This window comes from Onthophagus taurus, chromosome 7 (genome assembly GCF_036711975.1).
Source record: "Onthophagus taurus isolate NC chromosome 7, IU_Otau_3.0, whole genome shotgun sequence".
Taxonomy (NCBI): domain Eukaryota; kingdom Metazoa; phylum Arthropoda; class Insecta; order Coleoptera; family Scarabaeidae; genus Onthophagus; species Onthophagus taurus.
Window position 1 is genome coordinate 40,280,578 of NC_091972.1, and position 26,488 is coordinate 40,307,065.

The window sequence follows — 26,488 nt, forward strand, 5'->3', positions numbered from 1 at the left end:
CACGTAGCTCGGGGTTGATGTACGACGAGTACGTTGAAACGTCCATCGTAGTCGTGATGTCGCCAAGAAGGTATTAATTATCCTAAAATCAACCCTCACGTGACTCATTCAAGATCAATTCCAGGGTATCAATTAATTTTTGATGCTTTATTTACACGTTTATCGCTATTACATTCCTGATTATAAACATGAACAATTAAAATCAAAGAAACATAACAATAACGTTGATGTCTTAAATGCTTAAATTTATCAATTTTCTTATATCAATTGATTTTTAATACGATTTCTCAACTTTACATGCTTTTACATAGGCAGTGTATTAGTTACATAGTATAAATGTGTATTAATGTATTATCACCTGCCGAGGCAGTAGCTCAAGTATTACCAAGGTATATTGATAGGTATTTTTGCAGTATTAATATTATTATATAAGCATTTCACTTTCAAAACTTTAAGTTAATAAGATTAGGATAATAAAGATTATTATTATTATATCAAGTAATAAAGATATTTCATTTCAATGCATATTTTATTTTTCGAGTAACTTTATTATAAATTCTCATTACATTAATCTTTAATTTATATCGATTCTCAATCAATTATTATCAAACATGATTTTGTATATAAAATCTAATTCTACAAATATAGTATACTAGTTAATAGAATCTAATTGGACATTTTGTTCCATAATTTTGGGATACAAATTGATTTGAAATTGCGTATTGAACATATTAACCGTCCACATCATCATACTTCAAAGCACGTTTTAAACTTAAAAATAAATCGAACGAATACATAAAGGTACATAGAAACGTTGTAATAACTTGTGCGAGAAGGGTATTACAAGCGGAAGCATTTTTTGCCGTTTTAACAGTAAAAATCCAATCGTTCAACGTGATACAACCGGAAATAAAGTGCAAAACTAACGCTAACGTGTTAAATATTCTTCCGATCACCTCCGAAATAACCTGACCGAGTAAATAACTGATTAAAATAACCCCAACAATGATTATAAACGATCCAAAAACAACATTGGGGAAAATTTTTATTGTCACGTAATCGCGTTCAATTTTTGGATCCCATATTTCAGTTTGGTTGTTTACATTTTGTGAATTGATGTTGTGCTTATCGAATGTTGTTGATAAATAACTGGAGTAAAGGCCGATGTTGATTATGTCGGTTCCCTAAAACGTAAAAAATATAAATAAATTAAGATTTTAAGAAATACATTAAAACTTACTAATTCGAGTAATTTAAGGACGAGTTCAAATCGGTTATATTTATATGGGACTTGATTTAAATTTTCTTGTTTTCCATAATTTGTGTATTGACATGAACTTGTGGTAGATTCAGTGCTAAAAACACGTTTCATCTGTTCCAACCTTTTTGATTTTAATAATTCGTTTATTTGTGACATTTTCAAGACCTCACCTCGATTGCAATTGAATGATTTTTGAGCCTGAACGAAGCAGCAGCGGTTGATTTTCCTCTTAGTTTGTTTAGATTTAGAAGCTAAATATAGGTTTGCATCGTTTTTGATTTAATTTTAGTCGGAAAATATAGGATGGTTCGAAAAGTTGTTAACCAAAAAACTTAATAATATCAAAGTTCGAGATTGAATTAAAAAAAATCTCGTTGCGGGGAGAAATACGTTCTTGGAAAATTTGTGTTATTCTGAGAAAAAAGCAAATAAAGGAATTCGATTACGTTTGGACGGCGTTTGGTGTTCTTCGAAAGATATCCCATATTATCCCCCTCGTCTGGAAAGGTCCGCCTCCTAACGCTGTTACTACGGAATTGGAGGGTTGCGTTTTCTGCGCTGAAGGGGAAAAGGTTTTGCGAACTTATCTGATACAAGCCGTAAAACCGGTCGGGTCTATCTATAATCAGATGATTTCGCGGAGAACAACTCGGCGATATTTTTAGAGAGAGGGATGTGTGATAATAATAAACTTTATTTCTGTGCTATAAACTTCAGGAAGTCTCAATCCGATAAAACCAACAATAAGATAACTCTCTAAAAGCAATAATTCGATCCTTTAAACATCGATTTAAAACATATTTAATTCTTCGATAACTTGGTTGGGATATATTTCTCAATTATTAACTCATTTGCATCATTCAGAAGAAATAAAGTAGCCCGCATTAACAAACTTTTTTTATTACACATATATAGATTAAAGATAACCGTGTTTGTCTCGGTTGTCGAGCTGTAGTACTAATGCCTACACATGGAAACATCATAAAAAACTATACAAAATGCGTGAAAAGAATTTTCTAGTGCGTTCAAAAGAGGGGTGTATGGGTTAATGAAAGATGGATGGCTATGGCCAGCTGATGACGGAACATTTTCCATTCGATGTATATTTGAGAAGATTTCGACTAAGGAAGACGAACAGTATGTGTGTGTGGGGTGGCAGAGGCGTTTTTGTTGATGAATTAGTTTAAGTAAGTTGTTACATTATGGGTAAGTTACGATTAAACATAACGACAGTAAGATTTACATAAAATAAGTTGTAAATTCTATCTAGTTTTCTGGCAGCAGTATCAAATGGTTCCCATGTAGTAGGTAGTCCTCTGCAAGCAGTATGTAGACTTCTGTAAGTAGTATCTAGTCTTCTACCATAAGTATCTAATGGTTTGCAAACAGTAGGTAGTCTTCTGCAAGAAAATTCTAGTCTTCTATTAGCAATATAGTCATCTGCAAGCAGTATCTTTAGATATGCGTCTTCAGACGCACGACTAAATCCGATTGTTTCTATTTCTAAGTCTAGTGTTAGTTCTAGTCTTAGTTATTCAGCGTAGGGTTGTTGTATATTTTATTTGAACCAAAAGTAAGACTAACGCTAGACCTACAATTAGAAAGTTTCGGGTTTACCCGTGCGGCTCTTAATACGGCTAAACCTGAATGTTTCTAGTTCTAGGTCTAGTGTTAGTTCCAGTTATACTGCTAGTGTAAAACTAGAAGTAACACTAGACCTAGAACTTTCTGCAAAAAGGCTTAGAAGAACTTCTCCCAATAATAATATCCCTATATACAGCTAGCTACATCTTTAGCTATATACCCACTCTATGGAGGAAAGTAAAGGTGGTCTTCATACCTAAAGGTGGTAGGCGTTCAAACGCGGACCCCAAGGCGTACAGACCAATTAGCCTAACTTCATTTCTCCTCAAAGGGATGGAAAAGGTAATCGATCAATACCTAAGGAATGGAGTGCTTCTCACAAATCCACTCCACCCTAGCCAACATGCTTACCAGAAAGCAAAATCAACAATTACCGCTCTCCATGCTTTGACTAGCACCTTAGAGGAGGCAATTGCAACCAAAGAGATAGCCCTTGAAAAGTCGGCAGATCACAGCCAGTCTGGGAGGCGAGTCGCTGACTATAAAGGCGCTAAGAGGATGTCCCCAAGGGGGAGTGCTATCACCTCTATTATGGTGCTTGGTAGTTGATGACTTGATGAACACCCTAACTAAAAACGGATTTAAGATACAAGGGTATGCTGATGACCTGGTAATCACAATCCGAGGTAAATATGATTCAATCATAACTCAGCTAATGCAGAAAGCCCTACTACTCACCAGTACTTGGTGCAGAAGCAATGGGCTCAGCATCAATCCCAATAAAATCGAAATAGTCCCTTTCACTCGGAGAAGGAAGCTGCAAATAAAAGCACCCTCCATTGAAAGTAGAACTATTAACGTCAAAACAGAAACTAAATACCTAGGGGTAATACTTGACAGTAAACTAAACTGGAACTCACACTTAGATAAGGTGAGGAAAAAGGCCATCATGGCAAACCAGATCTGCCGCAGGCTCCTAGGAAGGAACTGGGGTCTCAAACCATGAATGGCTCATTGGGCCTACGTAGCAATAATCAGACCCATGGTCGCCTACGCCTCATTGGTTTGGTGGCCAAAAACAAAACATAAGACAGCTCAACAACAGCTGGCACAAATCCAGCGGTTAGCATGTCTTAACATAACGGGTGCAATGAGATCCTGTCCGACGGCTGCTTTGGAAGCCCTACTCGGTCTCACACCGCTCCACATATATATACAAAAGGAGGCAGCCTTAAGTGCCTTATCACTGAAAACAGTTTCTTCACTCAAGTTGATGCAGGGTAATCTCAGAGGACACCTCGAGATCCTCAAAGACCCATGTCTAAATCACCTGATTGAAATTAAAACGGACCTTATACCGACGGAATACAATTTCAACCAACCGTATAAGGTCATATTTAGTAGCAGGGATGATTGGGCCTCAACTAAAAAGAGGAGCCCTAGCCTGGTACACCGATGCTTCAAAGACAGTAAGATCTGGAGTAGGCATGGGCATCAGTGGACCAAATAGCCACATCAAATTGCCCCTCAGCTCGGACTTAACAATTTTCCAAGCAGAAGTTCTTGCTATAAACTTCTGCACCGCTTTGAACCTACAGAAGGGACAAAAAGGTGCATCCATAAACATTTTCACAGACAGTCGGGCCGCCTTAAAGGCAATTCAGGCCTACACGTGTGGCTCCGCACTGATCAGAGAGTGCACCAACAACCTGAGAGAACTCGCTAGGGGCAATGATGTTACCCTATGGTGGGTTCCAGGTCACAGCAACATTGAGGGCAATGAGAAGGCCGACAAGCTGGCCAAAGAGGCAGCAAACACGTCCTTCATTGGACCCCAACCTGGATGTGGACTACAAAAAAGCCACCTAAAACAAATAATCAACAACTGGGAGGCTTCAAAGATAGCCTAACGCTGGAAAGAACTTCCAGGTCACAGACAAGCGAAGAGTATGATAACTCCGTCGCAAAACAAAACCAAAGAGGTTTTATGCCTCAGCAAAGGGGATCTAAGAACGCTCTCAGGCTACCTAACCGGCCATGTGCTCATAAAATACCACCTTTCCACATTGGACAAGCTGAGGATCAAACTTGTCGACTATGCAACGACGAGTCAGAAACTGCTGAACACATACTGTGCAATTGCGTCGCCAGAGGACGTCTAAGGCACAACGTCTTCGGTAAAACTCCCCTGTTACCTACCGACATAAAGGTTCAAGACCTCAGGACAATACTAAGGTTCATTAAGGACCTACATTTGCCCTAAACCTTTGGAGGGCTAAAGTTACAATAGATCTTATAGGTCGCGGTAACGAGAGGGGCCGCCCTCCTCAGCCCGGCAGCAATAATAATAATAATAGACCTAGAACTATGTAGAAACATTCGGGTTTAGCAGCACGTCTGTAAAGACGGCTAAACCCGAATTATTCTAGCACGTCTCTCAATACGGCTAAACCGGAATGATTCTAGTTCTAGGTACTAACACTATACCTACAACTAGAAACATTCGGATTTAGCCGCATGTCTCTCAAGACGATAAGTGCAAGTGTTAATTCTACTTTTAATTGTTATTCGGCTTTAAGTTGTTGTACATTTTTATTGAACTAAAACTTGAACTAACACTAGACTTAAAACTAAAAGTTTCGGGTTTAACCGTGTGTCTTCACCGCACATATCTAAGCTTATGATGTAAATGGGTTAACGTTAAAGTTTCGTGCAAATAAATCTCGGAGATCCGAGGGGGTAGAGCAATAAACACCGAGGGTCTTATCAGATTCCGTATTAGCGTTTTAAAGAGACTTACGGTTTCCTCCTCCGGTTCGGTGCAGTTGCATTTTTCGCAGATCGCATAAATAAAAGCTCAACCGTACGATTTAGTGCCAAAGCGCACGTGCCCCCTTTCAAAGTTGCGTTCGAATGCTCGCTGCTCTCTTGGCTTCCGCCGATTTGTTAAGAGCCCCATCCGCAAAATAGACCGACCGCTATAGTATACTCGACCGGACTTGCTAATGAGCGTTGCAATTTTCGTCTTTCTTTTTGAACGGATGCAGTTACCGGAATCCTTTTGAACGACACTTCACCGAAAGTGAGATAAGCGCGCGAATGCTTTTGGATGATTTTCCCTTTTTAAAAGTGATGAAAGGTTGTTTCAACGCGAAGAAAACAACAAATATTTACTTTATTATTTAATAGAGAATTCGTGTAAATAAGAAGGACAACACATTTCATGTGGGTGAAATGCGGTTGACGTGACCCCTATTCAAACTGAGTTTCCATAGGTTTACATAAAACCACATAGAAAGGGGCCGGACCAGGCTAACCCGACGTGTGCAAACTCACTCGTTCGAGAGGGGGCGGACGTTGTTTTAAAATTGGCCACATGGCCTGTTTATGTTCTTCCCGGTAGAGTGCAACGTAATCGCTATCAAACCGTACCTCGTCGGCGAGGAAACGCGGTTAAATTGTTACGAAACGCTTATGTCCGCACAACGTGAGCACTAAAATATTAAAATAAAATACAGCTCGTTCGCAGTTATGCACTTTTAACGTGTTAAACTTGGCTTTTTGCCCATTTTTTCTTTTGATTTATTGTTGAAGATAAGGGTACTCACGAAGCGAAAGCTCTTATGTGTAATTAACACCTTTGTCGTTTTAATCGCAACCCGTAACGTGTAATTATTATATGCATTATTTTAACAATTTAAGTAAAGATATTGTTGCAGAAAAAATTTTAGAAAGACATATTTTCTTTTTCGCATGAAGAGCTTGTGGGTTTTTGGGTAAAAAGACGACGTTCTGTCGGCGAAAGGAAAGAGGATGGCAAAACGCGGAAAATTGACGTTCTAGGTACGTTTGCAAATACGTCGGTTTTAAAACGGTCCCGACTCGTTCCTGGCCATACTTCATTCGAACAATTGCGCTTTGCAGATTGTAGATAAATCACGTAAAACGTTTTACGGAATCCACTCTGCTGCGGAAACGGGAAAATCTAGATAACAACATTGATCGTGAACGAGGAAATGTTCACTAGGAATTCTCTAAGTATAGGTAAATGATTTTTTTATAGACCTGTTAAGTAAAATATTGTTGATAACTTTTAGATAAATGTTGTGATAATGCCAATAAATCACATTGTTAAAGGTGTAACAATATAAAGACAGTTGCAGCTTTAACACTTCAAATTGAATAGTATTAGTCTTTAGGTGTCGTGGGTTTTTAAATTCCTCCTTAGTGGATGTCTGATCCACTGATTTACTGTAATTCATTAGAAAATGACTAAATTGGTGCCATTTATGCTTGAATACTAACATAAGTAATTGTATTAATATTCATTTTTGTTTTCTTTTCACCTGGGTAATTCAATTAAACAAATTTTGCACTTAAAGGTGAAATGTGTTTATTATCACTCTACCGGTTTCGCTCCTTTCGGAGCATCATCAGGAGTTCCTAAAGTTATTAATTTTACAACACTTTCTATTATTATATAATTTTACATTTTAACTTACGTCAATTTTTTGAACAACTAAACATGTATGTGATACTATATTGAATTAATTCACTATTAAAATGTTAATCTCTAAACATGTGCTATCATACATCACTTTTTATTATATTTTAGGTTATGTTGAAACTGTCAATGGTATATTTTCTATTTTAATGTTGGTAATCTGTCAAATGTGATTGTCGTGTATTGAATTTAAACTTTCTTGTTTTGAATAGGTTGACTTTCAACGGGTTAAAATGAGGTATTATAACATAAACATATTAACTCCCTACATCAAACACACTGAAAATATAATCTTACAGAGAGAGCAGCTATTTTTAGAGTTCGGGAGGTTTTCGTGGAGGTATGTATGGTTGTTTGAGATAGGTATATAGTGGTCTTCTTGAAGGTATAATTTGTTCGTTTAGGCATGTTACATCAGGGCAGTTGTTGAGGAATTTATTAATTTCATAGTTTTCCATTATTTCTAAATACTAATTTTTATTGATATGATGAAGGATTCTGGAATTTTTATCTTCGTTAAATTCATGTTTTGAGTTAAATGTTAAGTGATTTCCGAAGTTGGAGTTATTTTTGTGTTTATGTTCTCTTATTCTTTTTCTAAGGCTTCTGCCTGTTTCTCCAATGTACGTGCTGCTTTACAAGTGTCGCACTCTAGTATGTACACACCATTATCGTCCAGTTTATTTATTTTGTCCTTATTGTTTATAAGCATTCTTTCTAATGTTTTATTTGGTTTGAAATTAAGATTTATATTATATTGTTTTAAACTCTGTTTTATTTTATTGGATATGTTGCCTTGGAATGTTATAGCTCTATAATAAATACTTTGATCTTCATTGTGTTGATTCTTTAGAGTGGTACAATTAATCATTTTTTGTTTTTTCTGTTGTTTGTTTATAATATTATTTATTATGTAAGTTGGGAAGTTATTATTTTTCGCAACTTGGTAGATTGTATTTATTTCGGTGGTAAGGTTTTCTGTGTTCATTTTTGAATTGTATGCTCTATGTATGTGTGATCTAAAAGCAGCTAGTTTATGTGCGTTACAGTGATATGAGTCGTAGGGTATGACTGTATCTGTCTGTGTTGGTTTTCTGTATGTGTTAAATATAAAACCGTTATCCTGTGTTCTTTTTATGTTTATGTCTAGGTAGTTTATTTCGTTATTTTTCTCTTGTTCTATCGTAAATTGTATCTTGCTGTGTATTGAGTTAATATATTTATGAAAGTCGATGCTGGTTATTATTGGTCTTATGGGCATGTTCTGTTTATGCAGCTTAGGCAATGCATACAATCTAGGTATTTTCGGGTTCATTGGGATGATTGATCTTACATTTCTGCCATATTTCGTTAAAGTAGTTTTACTATTGTTTAATATTTTCTTGACTTTTTCATGGAAGGAGTTAGTAGGATTTTTTAGGGTTTTTATGAAATTGTTATCGTTAAGGAATTTTTCGGTTTTTTCTATATAATTATTCTTATCCAAAATGACTAAACCTGCACTTTTATCGCCCTTAGTAAAGATTAAATCATTTTTTTCTATTTTCTCTTTGATGGTTTTCAATGTCTTTTCTTCATTTTTCCTTTTCTTTTCTGTTTTTTCGTTGTTCTTTTTCTTCATTTTTGTTATTTTAGTTTCTTCTTTCATTAGTATTTGTTGTAAGGTTTTGTGTATTTCTTCTTCTTTTGGCAGTCCTCTCGTAGCTGCTTCTAGTTCTAATGCTGTTTCAGTCCTTTTTCTAGTAAATTCATTTCGTTTTGATTAAACGGTGTCTTTGACATATTTGTAACTCTTTTATGAAATTTATGTGTTGTTAAATTCTCTCTTGTTGATGTCGTATTCCTATTCTTCTCCATTCTTTGTTCTTCTCGAAGTTGTTTCAATTTTTTGTCTTTCTTTTCCCATTGTCTTCAATGAACCCGAAAATACCTAGATTGTATGCATTGCCTAAGCTGCATAAACAGAACATGCCCATAAGACCAATAATAACCAGCATCGACTCAAGTACTTAATCAAAATTTCTAATAGATATTTTCAAAACAAATATTAACTTCCAACCAACACACACTATTCGGAATAGATCAGAAATAATAACAGAACTGAGCACAATGTCACTGCCAAAAGATTTTACTATTCTATCCTTCGACATCGTCAACCTGTATACCAACATCCCCACCAGACAAACATTGAACATTATTAAAGACATTCTATCACATAACATAACAGACCTAAATGATCGTAATAACATTTTCAACCTATTCGAGATCAGTTTACAACAAAATTTCTGCAAATTCAATAATAATATATATTCATATGAAGAGGGTTTACCAATGGGGTCTCCTTTGAGCAGTTTGATCTCTGACATATTTCTAAATGAGATGGAAACTAAACTATAAACAAGATTCATAAATATATTAACTCAATACACAGCAAGATACAATTTACGATAGAACAAGAGAAAAATAACGAAATAAACTACCTAGACATAAACATAAAAAGAACACAGGATAACGGTTTTATATTTAACACATACAGAAAACTAACACAGACAGATGCAGTCATACCCTACGACTCATATCACTGTAACGCACATAAACTAGCTGCTTTTAGATCACACATACATAGAGCACACAATTCAAAAATGAACACAGAAAACCTTACCACCGAAATAAATACAATCTACCAAGTTGCAAAAAATAATAACTTCCCAACTTACATAATAAATAATGTTATAAACAAACAACAGAAAAAACAAAAAATGATTAATTGTACCACTCTAAAGAATCAACACAATGAAGATCAAAGTATTTATTATAGAGCTATAACATTCCAAGGCAACATATCCAATAAAATAAAACAGAGTTTAAAACAATATAATATAAAGCTTAATTTCAAACCAAATAAAACATTAGAAAGAATGCTTATAAACAATAAGGACAAAATAAATAAACTGGACGATAATGGTGTGTACATACTAGAGTGCGACACTTGTAAAGCAGCGTACATTGGAGAAACAGGCAGAAGCCTTAGAAAAAGAATAAGAGAACATAAACACAAAAATAACTCCAACTTCGGAAATCACTTAACATTTAACTCAAAACATGAATTTAACGAAGATAAAAATTCCAGAATCCTTCATCATATCAATAAAAATTACTATTTAGAAATAATGGAAAACTATGAAATTAATAAATTCCTCAACAACTGCCCTGATGTAACATGCCTAAACGAACAAATTATACCTACAAGAAGACCACTATATACCTATCTCAAACAACCATACACACCTCCACGAAAACCTCCCGAACTCTAAAAATAGCTGCTCTCTCTGTACCATTATATTTTCAGTGTGTTTGATGTAGGGAGTTAATATGTTTATGTTGTAATACCTCATTTTAACCCGTTGAAAGTCAACCTATTCAAAACAAGAAAGTTTAAATTCAATACACGACAATCACATTTGACAGATTACCAACATTAAAATAGAAAATATACCATTGACAGTTTCAACATAACCTAAAATATAATAAAAAGTGATGTATGATAGCACATGTTTAGTTGTTCAAAAAATTGACGTAAGTTAAAATGTAAAATTATATAATAATAGAAAGTGTTGTAAAATTAATAACTTTAGGAACTCCTGAAGACGCTCCGAAAGGAGCGAAACCGGTAGAATGATAATAAACACATTTCACCTTTAAGTGCAAAATTTGTTTAATTTAATTATAAGTAATTGTGTTTTGTTCTTTCCGAAATTCTTTCCAATGATTAGTGACATCTTTATACATATCATTACTAATATCTTTTGTCGTTTGAATATCGTGTGTTACTGGTGGTAACAACTAGGAGGAAAATGTGAAGGGGAAACAGCCCAACCAGATTGGTTGAACAGATTGAACAGCAAAGAAACTTTAGGAGCAGCCTGTATAGCATTATTCCCGCGTACCGATCCAACTCAAAAATTGCCTAATGATTTTACATGATATTAATTTACACTGTACCAAATTTCAACGCTTTACCTTAAATAGTGTTTAAGATATTTAGAAAAATGTGCTAAATTTCCTAACATTGATGGCTTGTATCTTTGCATATTGGGGACTTTTACTATTTTTTTTTATATGAATCGTCATCATTTTCACTCTAGTACATGTCGTTACATTTGTTCCCCGAGTCACCGAAACACCCTGTATAAAATGAAGTCAGCAGATATTAATATCAACGAAAAATTTGTTGGGATAAAATTTCCTGCCTCAGAAATGGTACTCAGCGTTCATTCACAATTGTAGACAAGTCAGAAGAAGATATTAATTAGATATATAGGGACGTTCCAAAACTATTATAAAATTATCCTCCGATGCCATACTGGAAAATGTGCCATTCAAAAAACACACGTTTGCAAATTCCGTCCCAAATAGCAAGTTTTTTGAAATTATCGTAAGCAAGTCTTTATACATGACATTGTTTTCGACGGAGCGGGGCAACGTTACTGGCTAACTCAGGAGTTGATATTTTAGGATTAACACATTTCGATGGCTGGAAAAGTTCGAGTCTTACGGAAAGCTATGTGGCAGAATCACTTAATAATAAATTGGAAGTATCGAATCAAGTTTTTTATAAAGGCAAAATTTCCATTGAGGAGAAATGTAAAGAATGAAAAGAGAAGCATTTTTTAGAAGAATTGGACAGTGTATTATGCTTTCCAGTTCCAACTGCATCAACTTTAGTTTTCATTTAATGAAAACAAAAGAGAAAAAGATTTTGAAAATGAGAATTTGGTTCTAGGCAACTCATCTTTTTCGAACTGCTCCATTGTTGTTCAATATTTATAAAAATAATTATAAATAAATAAAAGGAATGATTTTTGCTAAATTTGTTCATCGTTATTATTTTCCTGGGAATATAATGAATTAAGTTCTGTCGTCAAGGATCAACAAATAAGCAAATAATAGGCAACCTTATGATACTTATAACCATGAATGCAATTTCATGTTACGAGATTGCTAGTGGGAAAAAGTATTACGCTTTACGGTTTTATTCAGACTGTCAGATTTTGTGCATAGTTGAAAATGCAACGTTGGTACTTGTCATGTTTTTAATTAAGTCGGAATATGTAGAACAATCTCCGGTAGGTACTGTTTATTATTTCTTGCCGCATAATCCACGGAGTTTCTAGAACTCCTATTTTTGTATCATCACTTATAATTAAATGAAAATATATCGCGAAAGTATACCCCGCTTTAATAAAACATTGTTAGCGAAACTAATTAATTACCATTGTGGCTCGGAAAAACTTTCTACTATACTATTAATTTAACTTCGGGAAGTATATTTTGTTATCGAAGGATTTCTCTATGGACTATACACCGAAACTGTGGTCAATATGTTATTTGTAGTGTATTTGTATGTGTGCTGTCGCCCTAAATACACGCATTTGAACTTTTTCAATTAAAAGTTTTAGTCGCGATCGGTTCAAGCTTAAGTTTTGATATATGATGTTTTGAGTTAAATCCGGTTATAGTCGAGATTTTCAACCACATTACAAATGTAATAACATTTATTACATGAATTACATTCATACAACAAAATTTATTATGTATTAATTTTTAAAATTTAAAAAATCAACGACGCTTCAGGGAAATTTCCTTTTGCAATTTCGCCGGTACTCCTTTTCACTGTAAATGGACCTTTTTTTCGTACTCGCAACTTTTATTTTCGTCAACGGTATTAAATTTGCCGACACTCATTAATGTCTGCCGCGGTGGTCGGCTGCAAATAGGAAGCATTGTAATTTGCTTTTGATTAAAATTTTATAGTATACGTTTCACATCGGCCAAGCGCGAGGAACAAGCGCCGTCCTCTAACAACGTGTACTTATATTATACGAAAACGGATGTCCAATGCACACAGTACGTGTTCAAAACCTGACGTTTGCATGCTCTTTTCGGGTTTCATGCACCAAACGTATAATAGGTACGTAAGTACGTCTGGTCTTGTCTTTCGTGCAGATAATATATTAAATTTCATTCATATTAATCTGTAGTTATTTTTTTAATTCATCCATAAATTAATTATACATAACTTTTCGATTTAATCGTGCAACTGTGCAGTTCGTTTTCATTAAATTAACGAGGGAAAGAGCACTTAATGAATATCGTTTCCCGCGGTAAAGAAAATGGCCACTCCGTCCTCGTTTTCTATGAACTTAGTAGGTACTATAGTCCTAATTGGTCTACGGTCACCTTAAGACAGATGAAATGTTGGAGCAATTACCGAACTTCAACAATTTTAAAAGGTCGTTCTAATTACGTCGGGTCGTTGTGAGGAAAAATTTTCTTATTTTCCCATATTCTTTAATGAGCAATAACTTATGTTTTGCGATAATTACTTTAACACACTCGTAAATAATGAATATGCGTTACTACCAGCTGTAAGTATATTTAATGGATATTTAATCAGAACGATTGATTTTATGTTTTATAGTTCCTTAGGGACGTTGCCAACTCAGAACCAGTTAGGACACGATAGGGAAAATAGAGACTGGAAAGAGAAAATGATACTAAATAACAGAAAAGAGGGTGACTGAAAATAGACGGAAAGGCATAAAAGGTAATACTTGACTGAGAACAGGAAAAATAAATAGTTGCAGTAAAAAGAGATTGAACAGAAACTCGAAAGAAAAGAAAGAGATTGATCAGGTAGAAAAGAGTTTGCAAATAAAGCAATAAAAATAAAAAATTGACAGAGACTGGAAAAACAAGAAAGAGATTGATAAGAGAAGAAAGATATACACCAAAGATTGGGGAGAGGGAGACAAAGAAGAGGAATACTGGAAAAAGACTAAAAAAAAATAAGCAGAGGCTGGAAAGAGAGAATGAGACTGAATTGAGAAGAGCAAAGGTGGAAAGAGACTGTAAAAACTAGAAAGGGACTTGACAGGAAAGAGAAACACTTCAAAGGAACTGGTAATAGTAGAAAGAGATTGAACATAAACTCTAAAGGCAAGAAGCAGGCTGGCATTAAAAGAAAATTACTGAACATAGCCTGAAAAGAGAAGAACTAGAGTGGAGTAGGACTAGAAAAGAACTTGACAGAAAACAGAGTTGAAAGAAACTTAAAGAGAATAAAACACTTAAAACACTCAAAAGATAATAAGCGGTTTGGTAATAGATTGAACAGAGACTGAAACGAGGAAAGAGGTACTGGATACAGTGGAAGAAGGCTGGAAAGGAACTGTAAATATAATAATAGAAGAAAAAAATTGAAGAGAGACTGTAATGATGGGAAGGAATCTAAAATGACACATTAAATAGTAGTAAGGGATTTGACAGAGAACATAACAATTGACAGATACTGATAATAGCAGACATAGATTAAGGAAGGTTGGTAATAAAATAGTCTAAATAGAGACTTGAAACAGGATATAATTGCTGGATAACGTGGAGGAAGACTGGCAAACTGTATAGGAGAAACGAGCTACATAAAGATAATGAAGAGTGGTAATAGAAGAAAGAAACTGAACATGGACTGAAAAGACAAGATGAGAGAAAATGCAAAAAGTGTGGGTTCACGTGCGGGACTAATAAAAAAAGGTGACGATTGATTGAACAAAGACTGCTAATAAGCAGTGATTAATACTCTTGAATCGCTTCTTTTTAATTACCTTTATTCAGAAAAATGTTATAAGCCAATTCTGCCCTGGGCATTATCCAGTTTAATATTTTTCAAAAATTTTATCAAAATGGGCCTTACCTCATAGCTTCTCCTTTGACCTTTTATTTTGTCCACAAATATATAAATCCCTGCTGGTTAGTGTAATCGTGAATACCCAGATATAAAGGCAAATCAACCAGCAGTAAAACGCTGATCTTGAGATCAATTTTGTGATAGACATAACTTGTTGCAGGTCAAATATCACATAGAAACTTTGCAATGCAGCCTTTTATATGAATTCTGAGTTTTCAATTCCCGTAATTCTTTCTCATTATTTTCACAAACTATTGTAATGCTAGATATTTTTATGTTAACACGGTTAAGTTTATCGTAGATTTTGTCAAATGTGGGTGTAAATACAAAATATTTTTCGATAAGCACTTTCTTTAACTGTATTAGCACGTTGCGTCTCATGACTTTAACTACAATTTTAGCTCTCTGATTTTGTTTGTAGAATACACGTTAATTCATTGTTGGAACGTTTGTTAGGTGATAACTGAATGCATTCAAAGAAGTCACAAAGCCAATTCACGAGTTTTTGCACGCTTACTGATCAATTCATTAGTATACTCTAGCCTTGAATTACATCTACTTTTTGATTATGATCTACGTATGTGAACATGTAGAACCCTATACTGTATGACTAAATAAATAAATCAAAAAATATTTAGGACCACTTTTAACTCTTTATGTTAAATTTATCCAACAGATAAATCCAGCAGTTAGCTTATGATAGCGTTGAAAACCGTTGCAACTATTAAAGTAATTCTCTGGATAGCTTAACAAGGATAATAACCATAACTTAGTGAACGATAATAGATGGTTTCATTGTTTGACAATCGCGGCTACACACAATTTCGACTACTAACTTTTTTGCACATGAAATATTAGGTGTGAAGGTTGCGAAGTATTATTTTCAAAAAATGAGAGCTGTACGCAAGCCGCCAGAATTGAGACATGTCACACTCGTTATATCTAGAAGGCATTAAGAGATACACTGCGGATTGCTAGACCATTGGTTTATTCCAATGCTTTTATTTTTTTACACACAATGTCGAAGTAGCGCGCTCTACTACACTTTTCATTATTTATTTGTATCAACTTCAGGAACAAACTCCTCGCGTCTTGTTTTTATTTTTTTTTCGCAACTGTACTCGTATTCATTTCCACTTGATATTGATTTTATTAGTTACATCCTCTTCATTCTTACATCTTTTCTGAGTTACTCAGGCTGATGTTTCACTGGCGATGTGTTTCGTTTCCTTATGAAATTTTCATGGTCCACTCAAAGGATTCTACTTTCGGATAAGTATATTTTTGTAAAATCGACCCAGGTATACATATGTAAGTCCGTAATAATTTTATGCAAATTTTTATGCAAACAGCAAAATCTCATTTTTGCAAAAACTGTGCTTATTACTTTCGAGTATTTATCAAGAATGTAAGGTTTTTATCAAAATAGATAAAAACAAAAGATCACGAAAGAATATGCCTATCGCTTAAAGATTAACTGTAAATTGAGCATCGTATAGTCTCGGATAACGAAATAAACGGAAAAGGGACTAAGGCATTTTGGAACTGAGTACCATTCAAGGATTTAGTCGGCTTAAAAGTTGTTGGTATTATGTGAGAATGGCAACCCTCATTTCACTTTAATTGTATTTCTGGATCTCCACATTAGCCCCTTAATCGCGGCAAAGATGAATATTAAAAAAAAGAATATTTAAATTGATAAAAATGTTAATAACAATTAATTACTTCTTCAAAACCAAAGATAATTCAAAAACGTGTTATTAACCCTCCGTATACGAGGTATCATGTATCTCAGGTTTTAAAAACAAAGAAGACGAGCAAGATTTTTTGCGGGGTATGTCAAACCCCACCTAGTATGGCATGTGAGGTTAATTCACCTAGTATGCGGAGGGTTAATAGTGTCTGGTTACAACAGAAAACAATATTATAGAGTATCGAAAGGATTTTTGCAGAGTCAGGATTAAACTAATTTAGTAATCGAATAGTAAGAATTAAAAATAAGTTTAATCACACTGTTTCATTCATCTTACGCCTATCTTTCGTATTTTGAGGTATTGATTTTTAACAGGCTCGAATCTCTTCCTAGAAAGTACTTCCTCAGAGAAAAGAACATTCGTTACCAAACTAATCCAGTCCTCTAGAGGAAAATTTGCCATTGCTTGAATGTTAGTCCAACTATATAATAATCTACCAATTTGTGGCGACAGAAAAACTATTGACAAAATGAATGGCGTCATCATAATTTTGTAATAGTATATTAAAAAACAAGTTTCGTAAGACACGCTTGAAATGCACGAATTCAAGTTGAAAAACGAGTGGCGAAGCCACGAGTTTTTTAATGAATGAGTGCTTTAAGTCTTATGAAACGTGTTTTTTATGCTATTTTTTGTAATTCGCGTTTTTATACTTTTTTTTAACAAAAATAAAGTAAATTTTGGCAATGTAGGGAAATAGGTATGTAGCAGTTGGTAACACAGGAACACTTGAAAATAGAAACTTTGAATTGACAATTAGAAACTGTCAAAACACAAAATATATTCACCTGAAAAAAATGTTTGATGTACACCTCCCAAAATAAGAGAAATTGCTCAGAGTCAATGTCCTCATCATTGTGGACCTTGTATTCGATGCTAAGAACGTGTTTAAACATCCATAGACAAAAATTGTCACATTGACAACTAGAAAAATTAATGACCCAATGTTACCAACTTGAACTGGTTCCATAAAATGTTACTAAAATCTCATTACAGCATCGGATGCTGTAAGGAGTCTCATTACAGCACCCGTTTGAGTACTGTTATAGCTTCCATTACCGTAGCGAATTACAAAAAATTTGTTTCTTTAACATTATCAAATAAGTAACCGTTTCCTTATCTCCAAAACATCTAGATTCTGTGTAATTCCCAATATCAGAGTCACTAAAATAAATACACCAAAACAGGTACAAACGTAGCATAGAAAATATTTATATTATACTTATATAGAAGCATTACTCCGCACTATTTTACCGACAAAATTGAATGCAGCACCGCGAAGGGGATTGTAATAGAAGTAATTTTAATAAACCGATAAATTTGAATGTGTTCGGTATATTTATATATATATGTATGATACAATGCCTGAGTTCAATTATACTCAGGTTTCCACTTCTTAGTTTAATTGATAAATAGAACACAATAGTTTATTAAATAAATTTATTTTTTTCTCTTTAAAAAAATATGACGGGCTTGAACAGCCAATGTGTTCTTAGAATTTAGTTTTCTAGTTGTACCTTTTATATGTTATTTATCCTTTTACAAAAGTTGAACAAAATTAATTTTACAAACATATTTATAATAAAGTTTGTGATGTCTTCTTTATGGCAAAGAAATGTGAAGTTAACATTATGCCTGATATTATGGCATATGACACTGACATCGATTTCTGGTATACATATATACAGGTGTCCCGCAACGATAATTGATTTAAATTTGTTTTTATAATAATTAAGTCGTTACTATGATTACGATAAGTTGTCTAATCAAAAAAAAATAATAATACCGAATAATACTTCACGAAATTATTATTTTACTATTTAATTTAATAAAACTAGAAGAGATGGCGGATATGGTGTATTGTTACGGACTAGCTGATGGAAATGCGTCGTTAGCAGCTCGTCATAACGCGCAAAGGTTCCCGAACAGACGATTGCCTAATAGTCACACCTTTAGCAGACTATTTCTCAGATTAAAAGAAACGGGAAGCGTAACCCAAAGCCATTCCACGGACAGACATTACACAAGGCCGGTGGAATTAGAAGAAGCAGTTTTGAGAAGAGTCGGTGAAAATGCCTCAACCAGCATTAGAAGAATTTCTGCACAAGAAAACATTAACAAAACAACCGTTCACCGCATTTTAATTGAGCAGTTGCTTTATCCTTATCATTACAACACCGTTCAAGCTCTAACAGAAAATGATGGCGAAAAAAGAGAGATTTTTTGTAGCTGGGCCATACAGGAAGAGGTAGTAAACGTCGACTTTCCCACAAACATTGTATTTACGGGTGAAGCAACATTTATTCAAAGCGGATTATTAATATTCATAATGCGCACGTTTGGAGCGATGAAAATCCCCATGCAATACTAGAAACTCATCATCAGTGGCGATTCAGTGTTAATGTATGGGCTGGAGTTATAGGTGATCAGTTATTAGGTCCATTTTTTCTTCCAAAGAGATTGACAGCCAATGCCTACATACATTTTTTACAAAATGACCTTACAGAGGCATTTGATGAATTACCTCAACAAATTCTAGAAGATTGCTACTTTATGCACGATGGACCACCAGCACATTATGCACGCGCTACTCGAGCATACTTAAATAACAGATTTGGCGATAAGTGGATTGGCCGAGGAGGCCACCTCGTTCACCAGATTTAAATCCGTTAGATTTTTGGTTTTGGCGACATTTAAAACAAATTGTTTATTCTGAAGACGTTCAAAATGTGCAGGATTTGAAGAATAAAATTAGTAACGCATTTGACATAGTAAAACAAATTCCTGATATCTTTGGACGCATTAGAAGTTCATTTAGAAAACGTATCCGTTTGTGTTTAGAAGTAAATGGTGCGCATATTGAACATTTATTATGACATGAATCTTTTCCAATTTGTTAAATATTCGTTGTTTTTATGCTGGTTGAACGATTTTCTTCGACAATCTTTGTTACTTGTTTTGTTAAATTATTAATGAACTGTATTAGTTAACTTAATATTATCTTGTTATTTATTAAACTTTATCTTAACCATCGTAACCATGGTAATCATATAATTACTGCATCTAAATCGTTAGAATTAATGATGTTTACAATAGGTCAGCTTATGAAACTAAAACTTTGAATATTTCCAAATTGGTCCATTTTCGGACCTATGTTTATTAGACTTTTCTTGTTTGTTTTCGATCATTGCAAATTGTGTATAGCAGCGCCATCTAGTGGATTGTTATAGTAAATAAAATTCCGTCTTTATTTTATACCTATCAAGAAATCATACCCTGCAAACGTAGAGCAGACTCCACCAAACAAAGTGTGACAGAAAAATCAAACCTTAAAATATCGCTTAAAGTATATAAGACGTAAACCATCCACTTCTATCGTGTTTGATGAAGAGAAATTAGGGACTAATCGATTATGTAGCTTCTAGCATTCACTAACAAATTCATAAGATCGGAGATGGGATTTACAACAAAAAGAATTTTAAAGAAACTGTTTAAGTTTTATTGTATGAAAACCTCACGCCGATTAAAGTATTTTCAAGAAGCGAGAGAGATGCTGTAGTGGAATAGGCCCCTCATTAAAAAATTAATAATTTAATAAAAAGCGCAGGCACCGCGCAGATAGTACAATAGTTATTTAGAATATCTCCCAGATAGAAGAGCTATACGTATCTTAGCCTACCAATTTGCCGAAAAGCTAGAGATAAAACATAATTTTGATCATGCAAACGACTGGAAGTGCAGGGTTCAAAAGTTTTATTGGGCGAAATACAGAGCTGTCTAGCAGACAAGCTGAAGATTTATCTGTGGCCAGAGCTAAAGGTGTTAGTAGAGAAGATGTAAATAAATTTTTAACAAAAAAAAGATGCAAAAATCGTTAATTTTTATTGCAATGCAATTGATAATTTTCTAATCTAATTTTCTCAATCATTATTCATTAGAATATTTAAACTCATTTCTATAATTACACCATTGCAGTTTGAAGAAGAGCGGCGAATTCTCAGAATCACTTCAAACAGAGGCCGCAATTACATATACAATTACACGTATCAAGAGGAGGCATTTATGTTGCATTTTTTATTTGATTCGGCTCGTTTCAAAAGTACACCCTTTAATTTGCTAAATGTAACGAAATTTAACACGTAAATGAACATAATTAATTTACTGAATCACCATTTATCGAGTTGATTTCAATCTTAAGATTATCTCAAAGATTCCACGACGACTCCGTAAATTATTGATCAATCATTCGTAAAACGAAAGTAGAAAAGGAATCTTTGAACTCCTTTAACCCGATACTCAATGCGCTCTTCGAAACTTCGTTTTACATCAAAAATTTCTGTGGGTGCAAAAAGGACCCGTCATACGCATCATTCCTTTTTATTCTTTATCAAATGTTTTGAGATGTTTTGTATCGCACGTGATACACGGTCTTTTACGATGTAAGTCAATAAAATTAAATATTTGCGAGAACTTTCGAGATTCCTCAATTCCTTTAGAGTTTGAGAAAATGCTCACTAAAGAAGGTGGAGGTCACACGTTTGCTCCTTCACCCGTTTTCTTTAAAGGTTGGGCATCTAACATGTGAAACGTGCACTCCATTGAATTGCAGCGGACGATGTGATGTTGGGATCAAAGTGGATTCTCAATTCGACATATGCTTAACTTGAACCGACGATTTTATAACTCGTATTAAAAAATTCGTTTAATAAGTTTATTAATCTTTTAAAACTGTTTGCAAATGGAATAAACCATTAAATTTGTGTATATTATTCCGTGAAAGCTTAATGCTTGGGTATTCATAAACAAAGGCTTTCAACATACAGCATGTTTTGTTAATTATTTTGGGAGATTATGCGTCGATTTCAGGACTTTCAATAAACGCGTAATCCTGCGGATAGTTCGATTGATGGCGGAAGCTTCACGTCAAATTTCGGATTGAGTATTGGGGCCGTATTACAGTTGCATTTTGCGGCTCAAATTATAATCGATGAGAACGGATCGCAAAATCAATTATCAAAACGGACCTCTTGTGCGTTAGCCATCGTATCTGTGAACGTACACACAGTGTATATTATCAATTAGACGTGTGTATGAGATTTGGGACCGAAATAATTACCGGACTGATTGCAAACAGCAGTTATGTCATGTCGCCGATTACGTGGAATGCCTATGTGACATCCCCGACGTTGGACAATTTAATTGAACTTGACTAACTGTCTCATTTACTACTATAATTGATATTGTTCATTTAACAGAATTTCAATTTCATAAAAAATTCCGTAATGTACACGATTTTCGTTTTAAACCGTGCGAATTAACTGATATTTATTCGACCATATTTTATTATAAAATTGTTTTTTCTTTTGTGTTTATGAACGCATATGTTGAAAATATTGAAATTATGCAAGATTAAATACCATAAACCTGTGTCCCTGCGTTAAAATAAACAATTATATTACCCTACTGATTGCATTTATTTCGCAGAAATTTTTCCCTTTGTGCAATAGGTACCACTCGGGTTTAAAATTCCATACAACATAATAAATATATACACAACCGGTGGACTTTAATTTAGATTTAATATTAATGGGATTAGTTTAATGTTAACCTGGTTTTATAATTCTCTTTAACAATACGAATATATAAAATTTATATGGTGTAAATATTTATAAATTTTTAATGAAATATTAAAACAAAAATTTCTTTGATATTATTACAATAGAATCGTGATTGCGGTCGTACACGATTACTTACTTAGCCTAAGGATTATCGTGGCATTGTTATTGGTACCATATCAGTTGTGCACGTCACGAGAATCACACACGTCACACACTCCCCGTCAATATTGAACATAGAATAACAGAGGCACGTAATTTAACAATCAGGTAAACATCCTATCAGTTCAGACGCGTCGGTCTTGGATTACAAGGGCTAAGAATATACCATGAAGGGTGACGTCAATATAAATCAATCGATATGAAGCGTGCTCCCGATTGTAACTAGCCCCGCCTCCTCTTCGATTGCATCCGAAAGCTCGCCGCCGTAATTAATTAATTAAAATTTGATTGAATCCATGGAAATCCGCCATCGGACGTTGCCTCGTACGTTTACTTAGCGCTCAGTTTTGTTGGACGACGATGTAATTAACCAGGGTTAAATTGGATACTTTGACGAGGTAGAGTGTTCCTCACAGAGACTGGATCTCGTTCCATTTTAAACTCTAGGACAAATCGAAAAATAAAAATTATTAATTTTTTTAAATGTAATGATTCCTACACAGTTGTATGTATGTATGTAGGAAAGCGGAGGGTATGCTACGCACACAGCACCTAGGCCCCAACGGGCCCCTTGTACATCCTCCTACACTGTCTCCGGCTACATCAACCAGCCTAAGGAATTTCCGAAGGCTAGGATACAGCTCAGAGGTGTGTTCCTGATGCCATCTGTGGTCGGCCATTCCTCTCCGAAGTCTCTCATTCTGAGGTCTTGCAGAGTGGGGCATTCACACAAGATGTGTCGGACCGTCTCCTCGCTCTCTTTACAGAGGCGACAGAGAGGACTAATAGCAAGCTTAAGGTTATAAAGATGCTTGTTTACCTTACAGTGACCCGTGACGAGTCCCGTTACAGTTCGTAGAGACAAGGCTGCCTCTGCTGAAGGATAATGTAATACTTCCTTAGACAGATGGCAACCCTTAACCCTATCCCACCAGTTCATGAACTTTTTGTGGGTAAAATCTTTAATTATCTCAATCTGAGTTGATAAGGACGGAGCGATTATCGGTTCAGGCGAACATGGCGCTCGCTTGGCAGCCCTTTTGGCAAGCCTATCAGCGTGCTTGTTACCTGAACAAGTCCAGTGTCCTTTTATCCATTGAAGTATGACACAGTTATGCACTGCGGCCTTCTCCAATGTCAGATGACAACCCATAACAAGTCCTGAGGTAATTGTTATTCTACTCAGGGCTAAAATAGCTTGTCTACTGTCAGTATAAATTGTAAAAGTCTTACCTACCAAGTTGGATCTGACAATAACGTCAGCGGCAAGTTGTATGGCGATTAACTCCGCCTGTATGACGGTGGTACTTACACCTAAAGGTTCAGATACGTGGAGTCGGAGATCGTACGAGAAGACTCCGGCTCCAGCTCCTTCCCGTCTCTTTGAACCATCAGTGTAGATTTTAAGGCTGTTTTTTACCTCTACTTCTGTGGAGCTTGGGTGGGTGAGATATTTCTTCGTAAAAATGTGTTGTAGGGGTGTAAAGTCCGTTACACACTCCAGAATTGGTGAGTAATCCACCATTTCATTCCAGAGATTGGCATTTTTACTATTTCTCTCACCCATTAGAATTCCTGCTGCTCGCAGTCGAGTCATGGTCACCAATGCCACCTCTTGGATGAACAAATGAAGTGGCGTTAGGTTTAACATGTTTTCCATGGCTGCAGTGGGGGTAGTCCGCAGCGCACCTGTAACATACAAACACGCAAGTCTCTGTACTTTATTAAGTGCAGTAGTGGATGTAGACTGTAGGGTCTTTGACCACCATACTACTGCACCATAAGTAAGCATAGGTCGGATTACAGCCGTGTAAATCCAGAGGGCAGTTCTGGGTGACAAACCCCATATCTTACCTATAGCCCTCCGGCATTGACCGAATGCAACGTACGCTTTTTTTACTCTATTATCTAGGTGGGCTCTCCATGTCATTTTATTGTCAAGTGTGATGCCCAGATATCCTACACAGTTATTAATCTTTGAAATGATGAATACTTCAAATTTTCTAAAATACTTTGATGTTAAATTAAAACTGAAACATTCCTCTTTAAAAGAATACATAAACGTATTAGGTTGATTATAAAAATATTGAGAAAAGTTTTGTAATTTGCTGTATTGTCGACTTAATCTCAAAATATAATGACGCACGTTGACACTTAACAAATCCCGGAAACATTATTTATGCCAATTATGAAAATACTTCGATGTTAAATTACAGCTGAAACAATACTCCTTACAATTATACAGGGTGTTCCATCTCAGACGAGCCACCCCGTATATTTCTTATCCCATAGTGATTAGAAAAGTTCAAAACCCGTCGAATGATTTTGTTTGGGGGACATCTTTTGACGTCATTTTGAACCCCCTAAGAGGGGGTGCTTCAACCCCTCAAAATTGAATGGGGGAGAGGGGTTGAGTGATACTTCATTTGAAAGGTCTTGGAAGCTTCTTTACAACGGTGTATCAAAAACGTAAATTTGATGAACCGTTTTCGCCAAAAATCATTTTTTAGCTCAAATGAGCAACCTTGAATATTTTGGTTATAAATAAAAAAATTGAATTGTTTTCTCATGTTGTTTTATTTATCACAATCAAAAAATCAAATCTGCGTTTTTAAATCAAATGTTGAAATTGTCCTCTATTGGCTTCCATACAATAATACAATCTTGACTGAAAACCATCTCTAAGATGGTTCAGCATAATAGGAGTTATGTGACGACACTCATTTACAATTCGTTGGCGTAGTTCGTCCAAATTTTCAGGCTGAGTCACAAAAATCGTGGACTTAAGATGTCCCCACAAGAAGAAGTCCAGAGGGTTCAGGTCAAGAGAACGGACAGGCCACTCTATAGGACCTCTTCTTCCAATCCAATGACCGGGTGTGGCTATGAGGTATTAGCCAACATAATAATAAAATTATAAAATTAACTTTTTGGCAGACTTTGTATTTTGGGTCTGTTATGTTTTGCTTCAAAAACAATTGTGTGGCAAATATAAAAATAATAACAAATGAAAATACATTTTGTTTTTAAATGGAGCTGCTGCCACAGCACGCTACATCCACTTCCCCTCCTATAAAGAAAGAACAGAAAGAGGGATAACATTTAGTCAAAAATTTGAATTAAAATTTAAAATGTACTTTTTTAGTTTTATTAATTATTAAATTGTTGACTTCAGGAGAAACGTTTCCGTTCAGAAAGAAAGCCGGTTTCAGCAAATCGAGGCTTACATTTATTTCTTTACTGTCTTTCAATACAACGAAAAATTTTGAAAATCTCTTCAACGCTCTGAAGTATTCTTTCAAATAAAGTATCACTCAACCCCTCTCCCCTATTCAATTTTGAGGGGTTGAAGCACCCCCTCTTAGGGGGTTGCTCGTTCAAGCCTCAAATGACGTCAAAAGATGTCCCCCAAACAAAATCATTCGATGGGTTTCGGGAAACTTTTGTAATCACTATAGGATAAGAAATATACGGGGTGGCTTGTCTGAGATGGAACACCCTGTATATATACAACATGTTGGGTTGAATTACAAAAATAATGAGACAAAAAAATCATTAATTTGCTTTAAGTTGCCGACTTAATCTCAAAATATCATAATGCTAAAATCATGGAAACAACGAAATGAATTTGTTAACAAAAATCATAATGATAATCTACTGTTATAGTCGGTTAAATTACTTAACTTAAATTACTTAATTAACTTTATTTTCTAAAATTCAATTCAAAATAAATAAATTGTTACTTATAATCGCCCCTTTCCATTTTTTCGCATAATGTGACCTACACTCTTATAATTTTATACTTTTTTGTCAGTCTATCTACTGAGTTAATTGTGTTTGTGTTCGATTCTGCTTTATTGTAAG

General features: G+C 34.9%; 2 protein-coding genes across 2 annotated transcripts in view; one reads left to right on the forward strand and one right to left on the reverse strand.

The window, feature by feature from the left end:
- LOC111416311 (neurotrimin-like) overlaps window positions 1-26,488 on the forward strand; it is a 255,005-nt gene that overhangs the window by 100,594 nt on the left and 127,923 nt on the right. The window lies entirely within an intron of this gene.
- Window positions 511-1,490, reverse strand: LOC111416316 (uncharacterized). Its single transcript, XM_023048289.2, has 2 exons — window positions 1,241-1,490; window positions 511-1,184 (listed from the first exon to the last, which is right to left on the reverse strand). Exons 1-2 carry the CDS (start codon window positions 1,415-1,417, stop codon window positions 732-734), a joined length of 630 nt encoding a protein of 209 aa, XP_022904057.2. The 5' UTR covers window positions 1,418-1,490; the 3' UTR covers window positions 511-731.

Bases quoted from the DNA above. Each gene is read 5' to 3' on its own strand.
- LOC111416316 (XM_023048289.2), bottom strand. From the start codon at position 1,417: ATGTCACAAATAAACGAATTATTAAAATCAAAAAGGTTGGAACAGATG. The intron at 1,185-1,240 runs GTAAGTTTTAAT...TTTACGTTTTAG, and splicing joins TCCTTAAATTACTCGAATTA to GGAACCGACATAATCAACAT.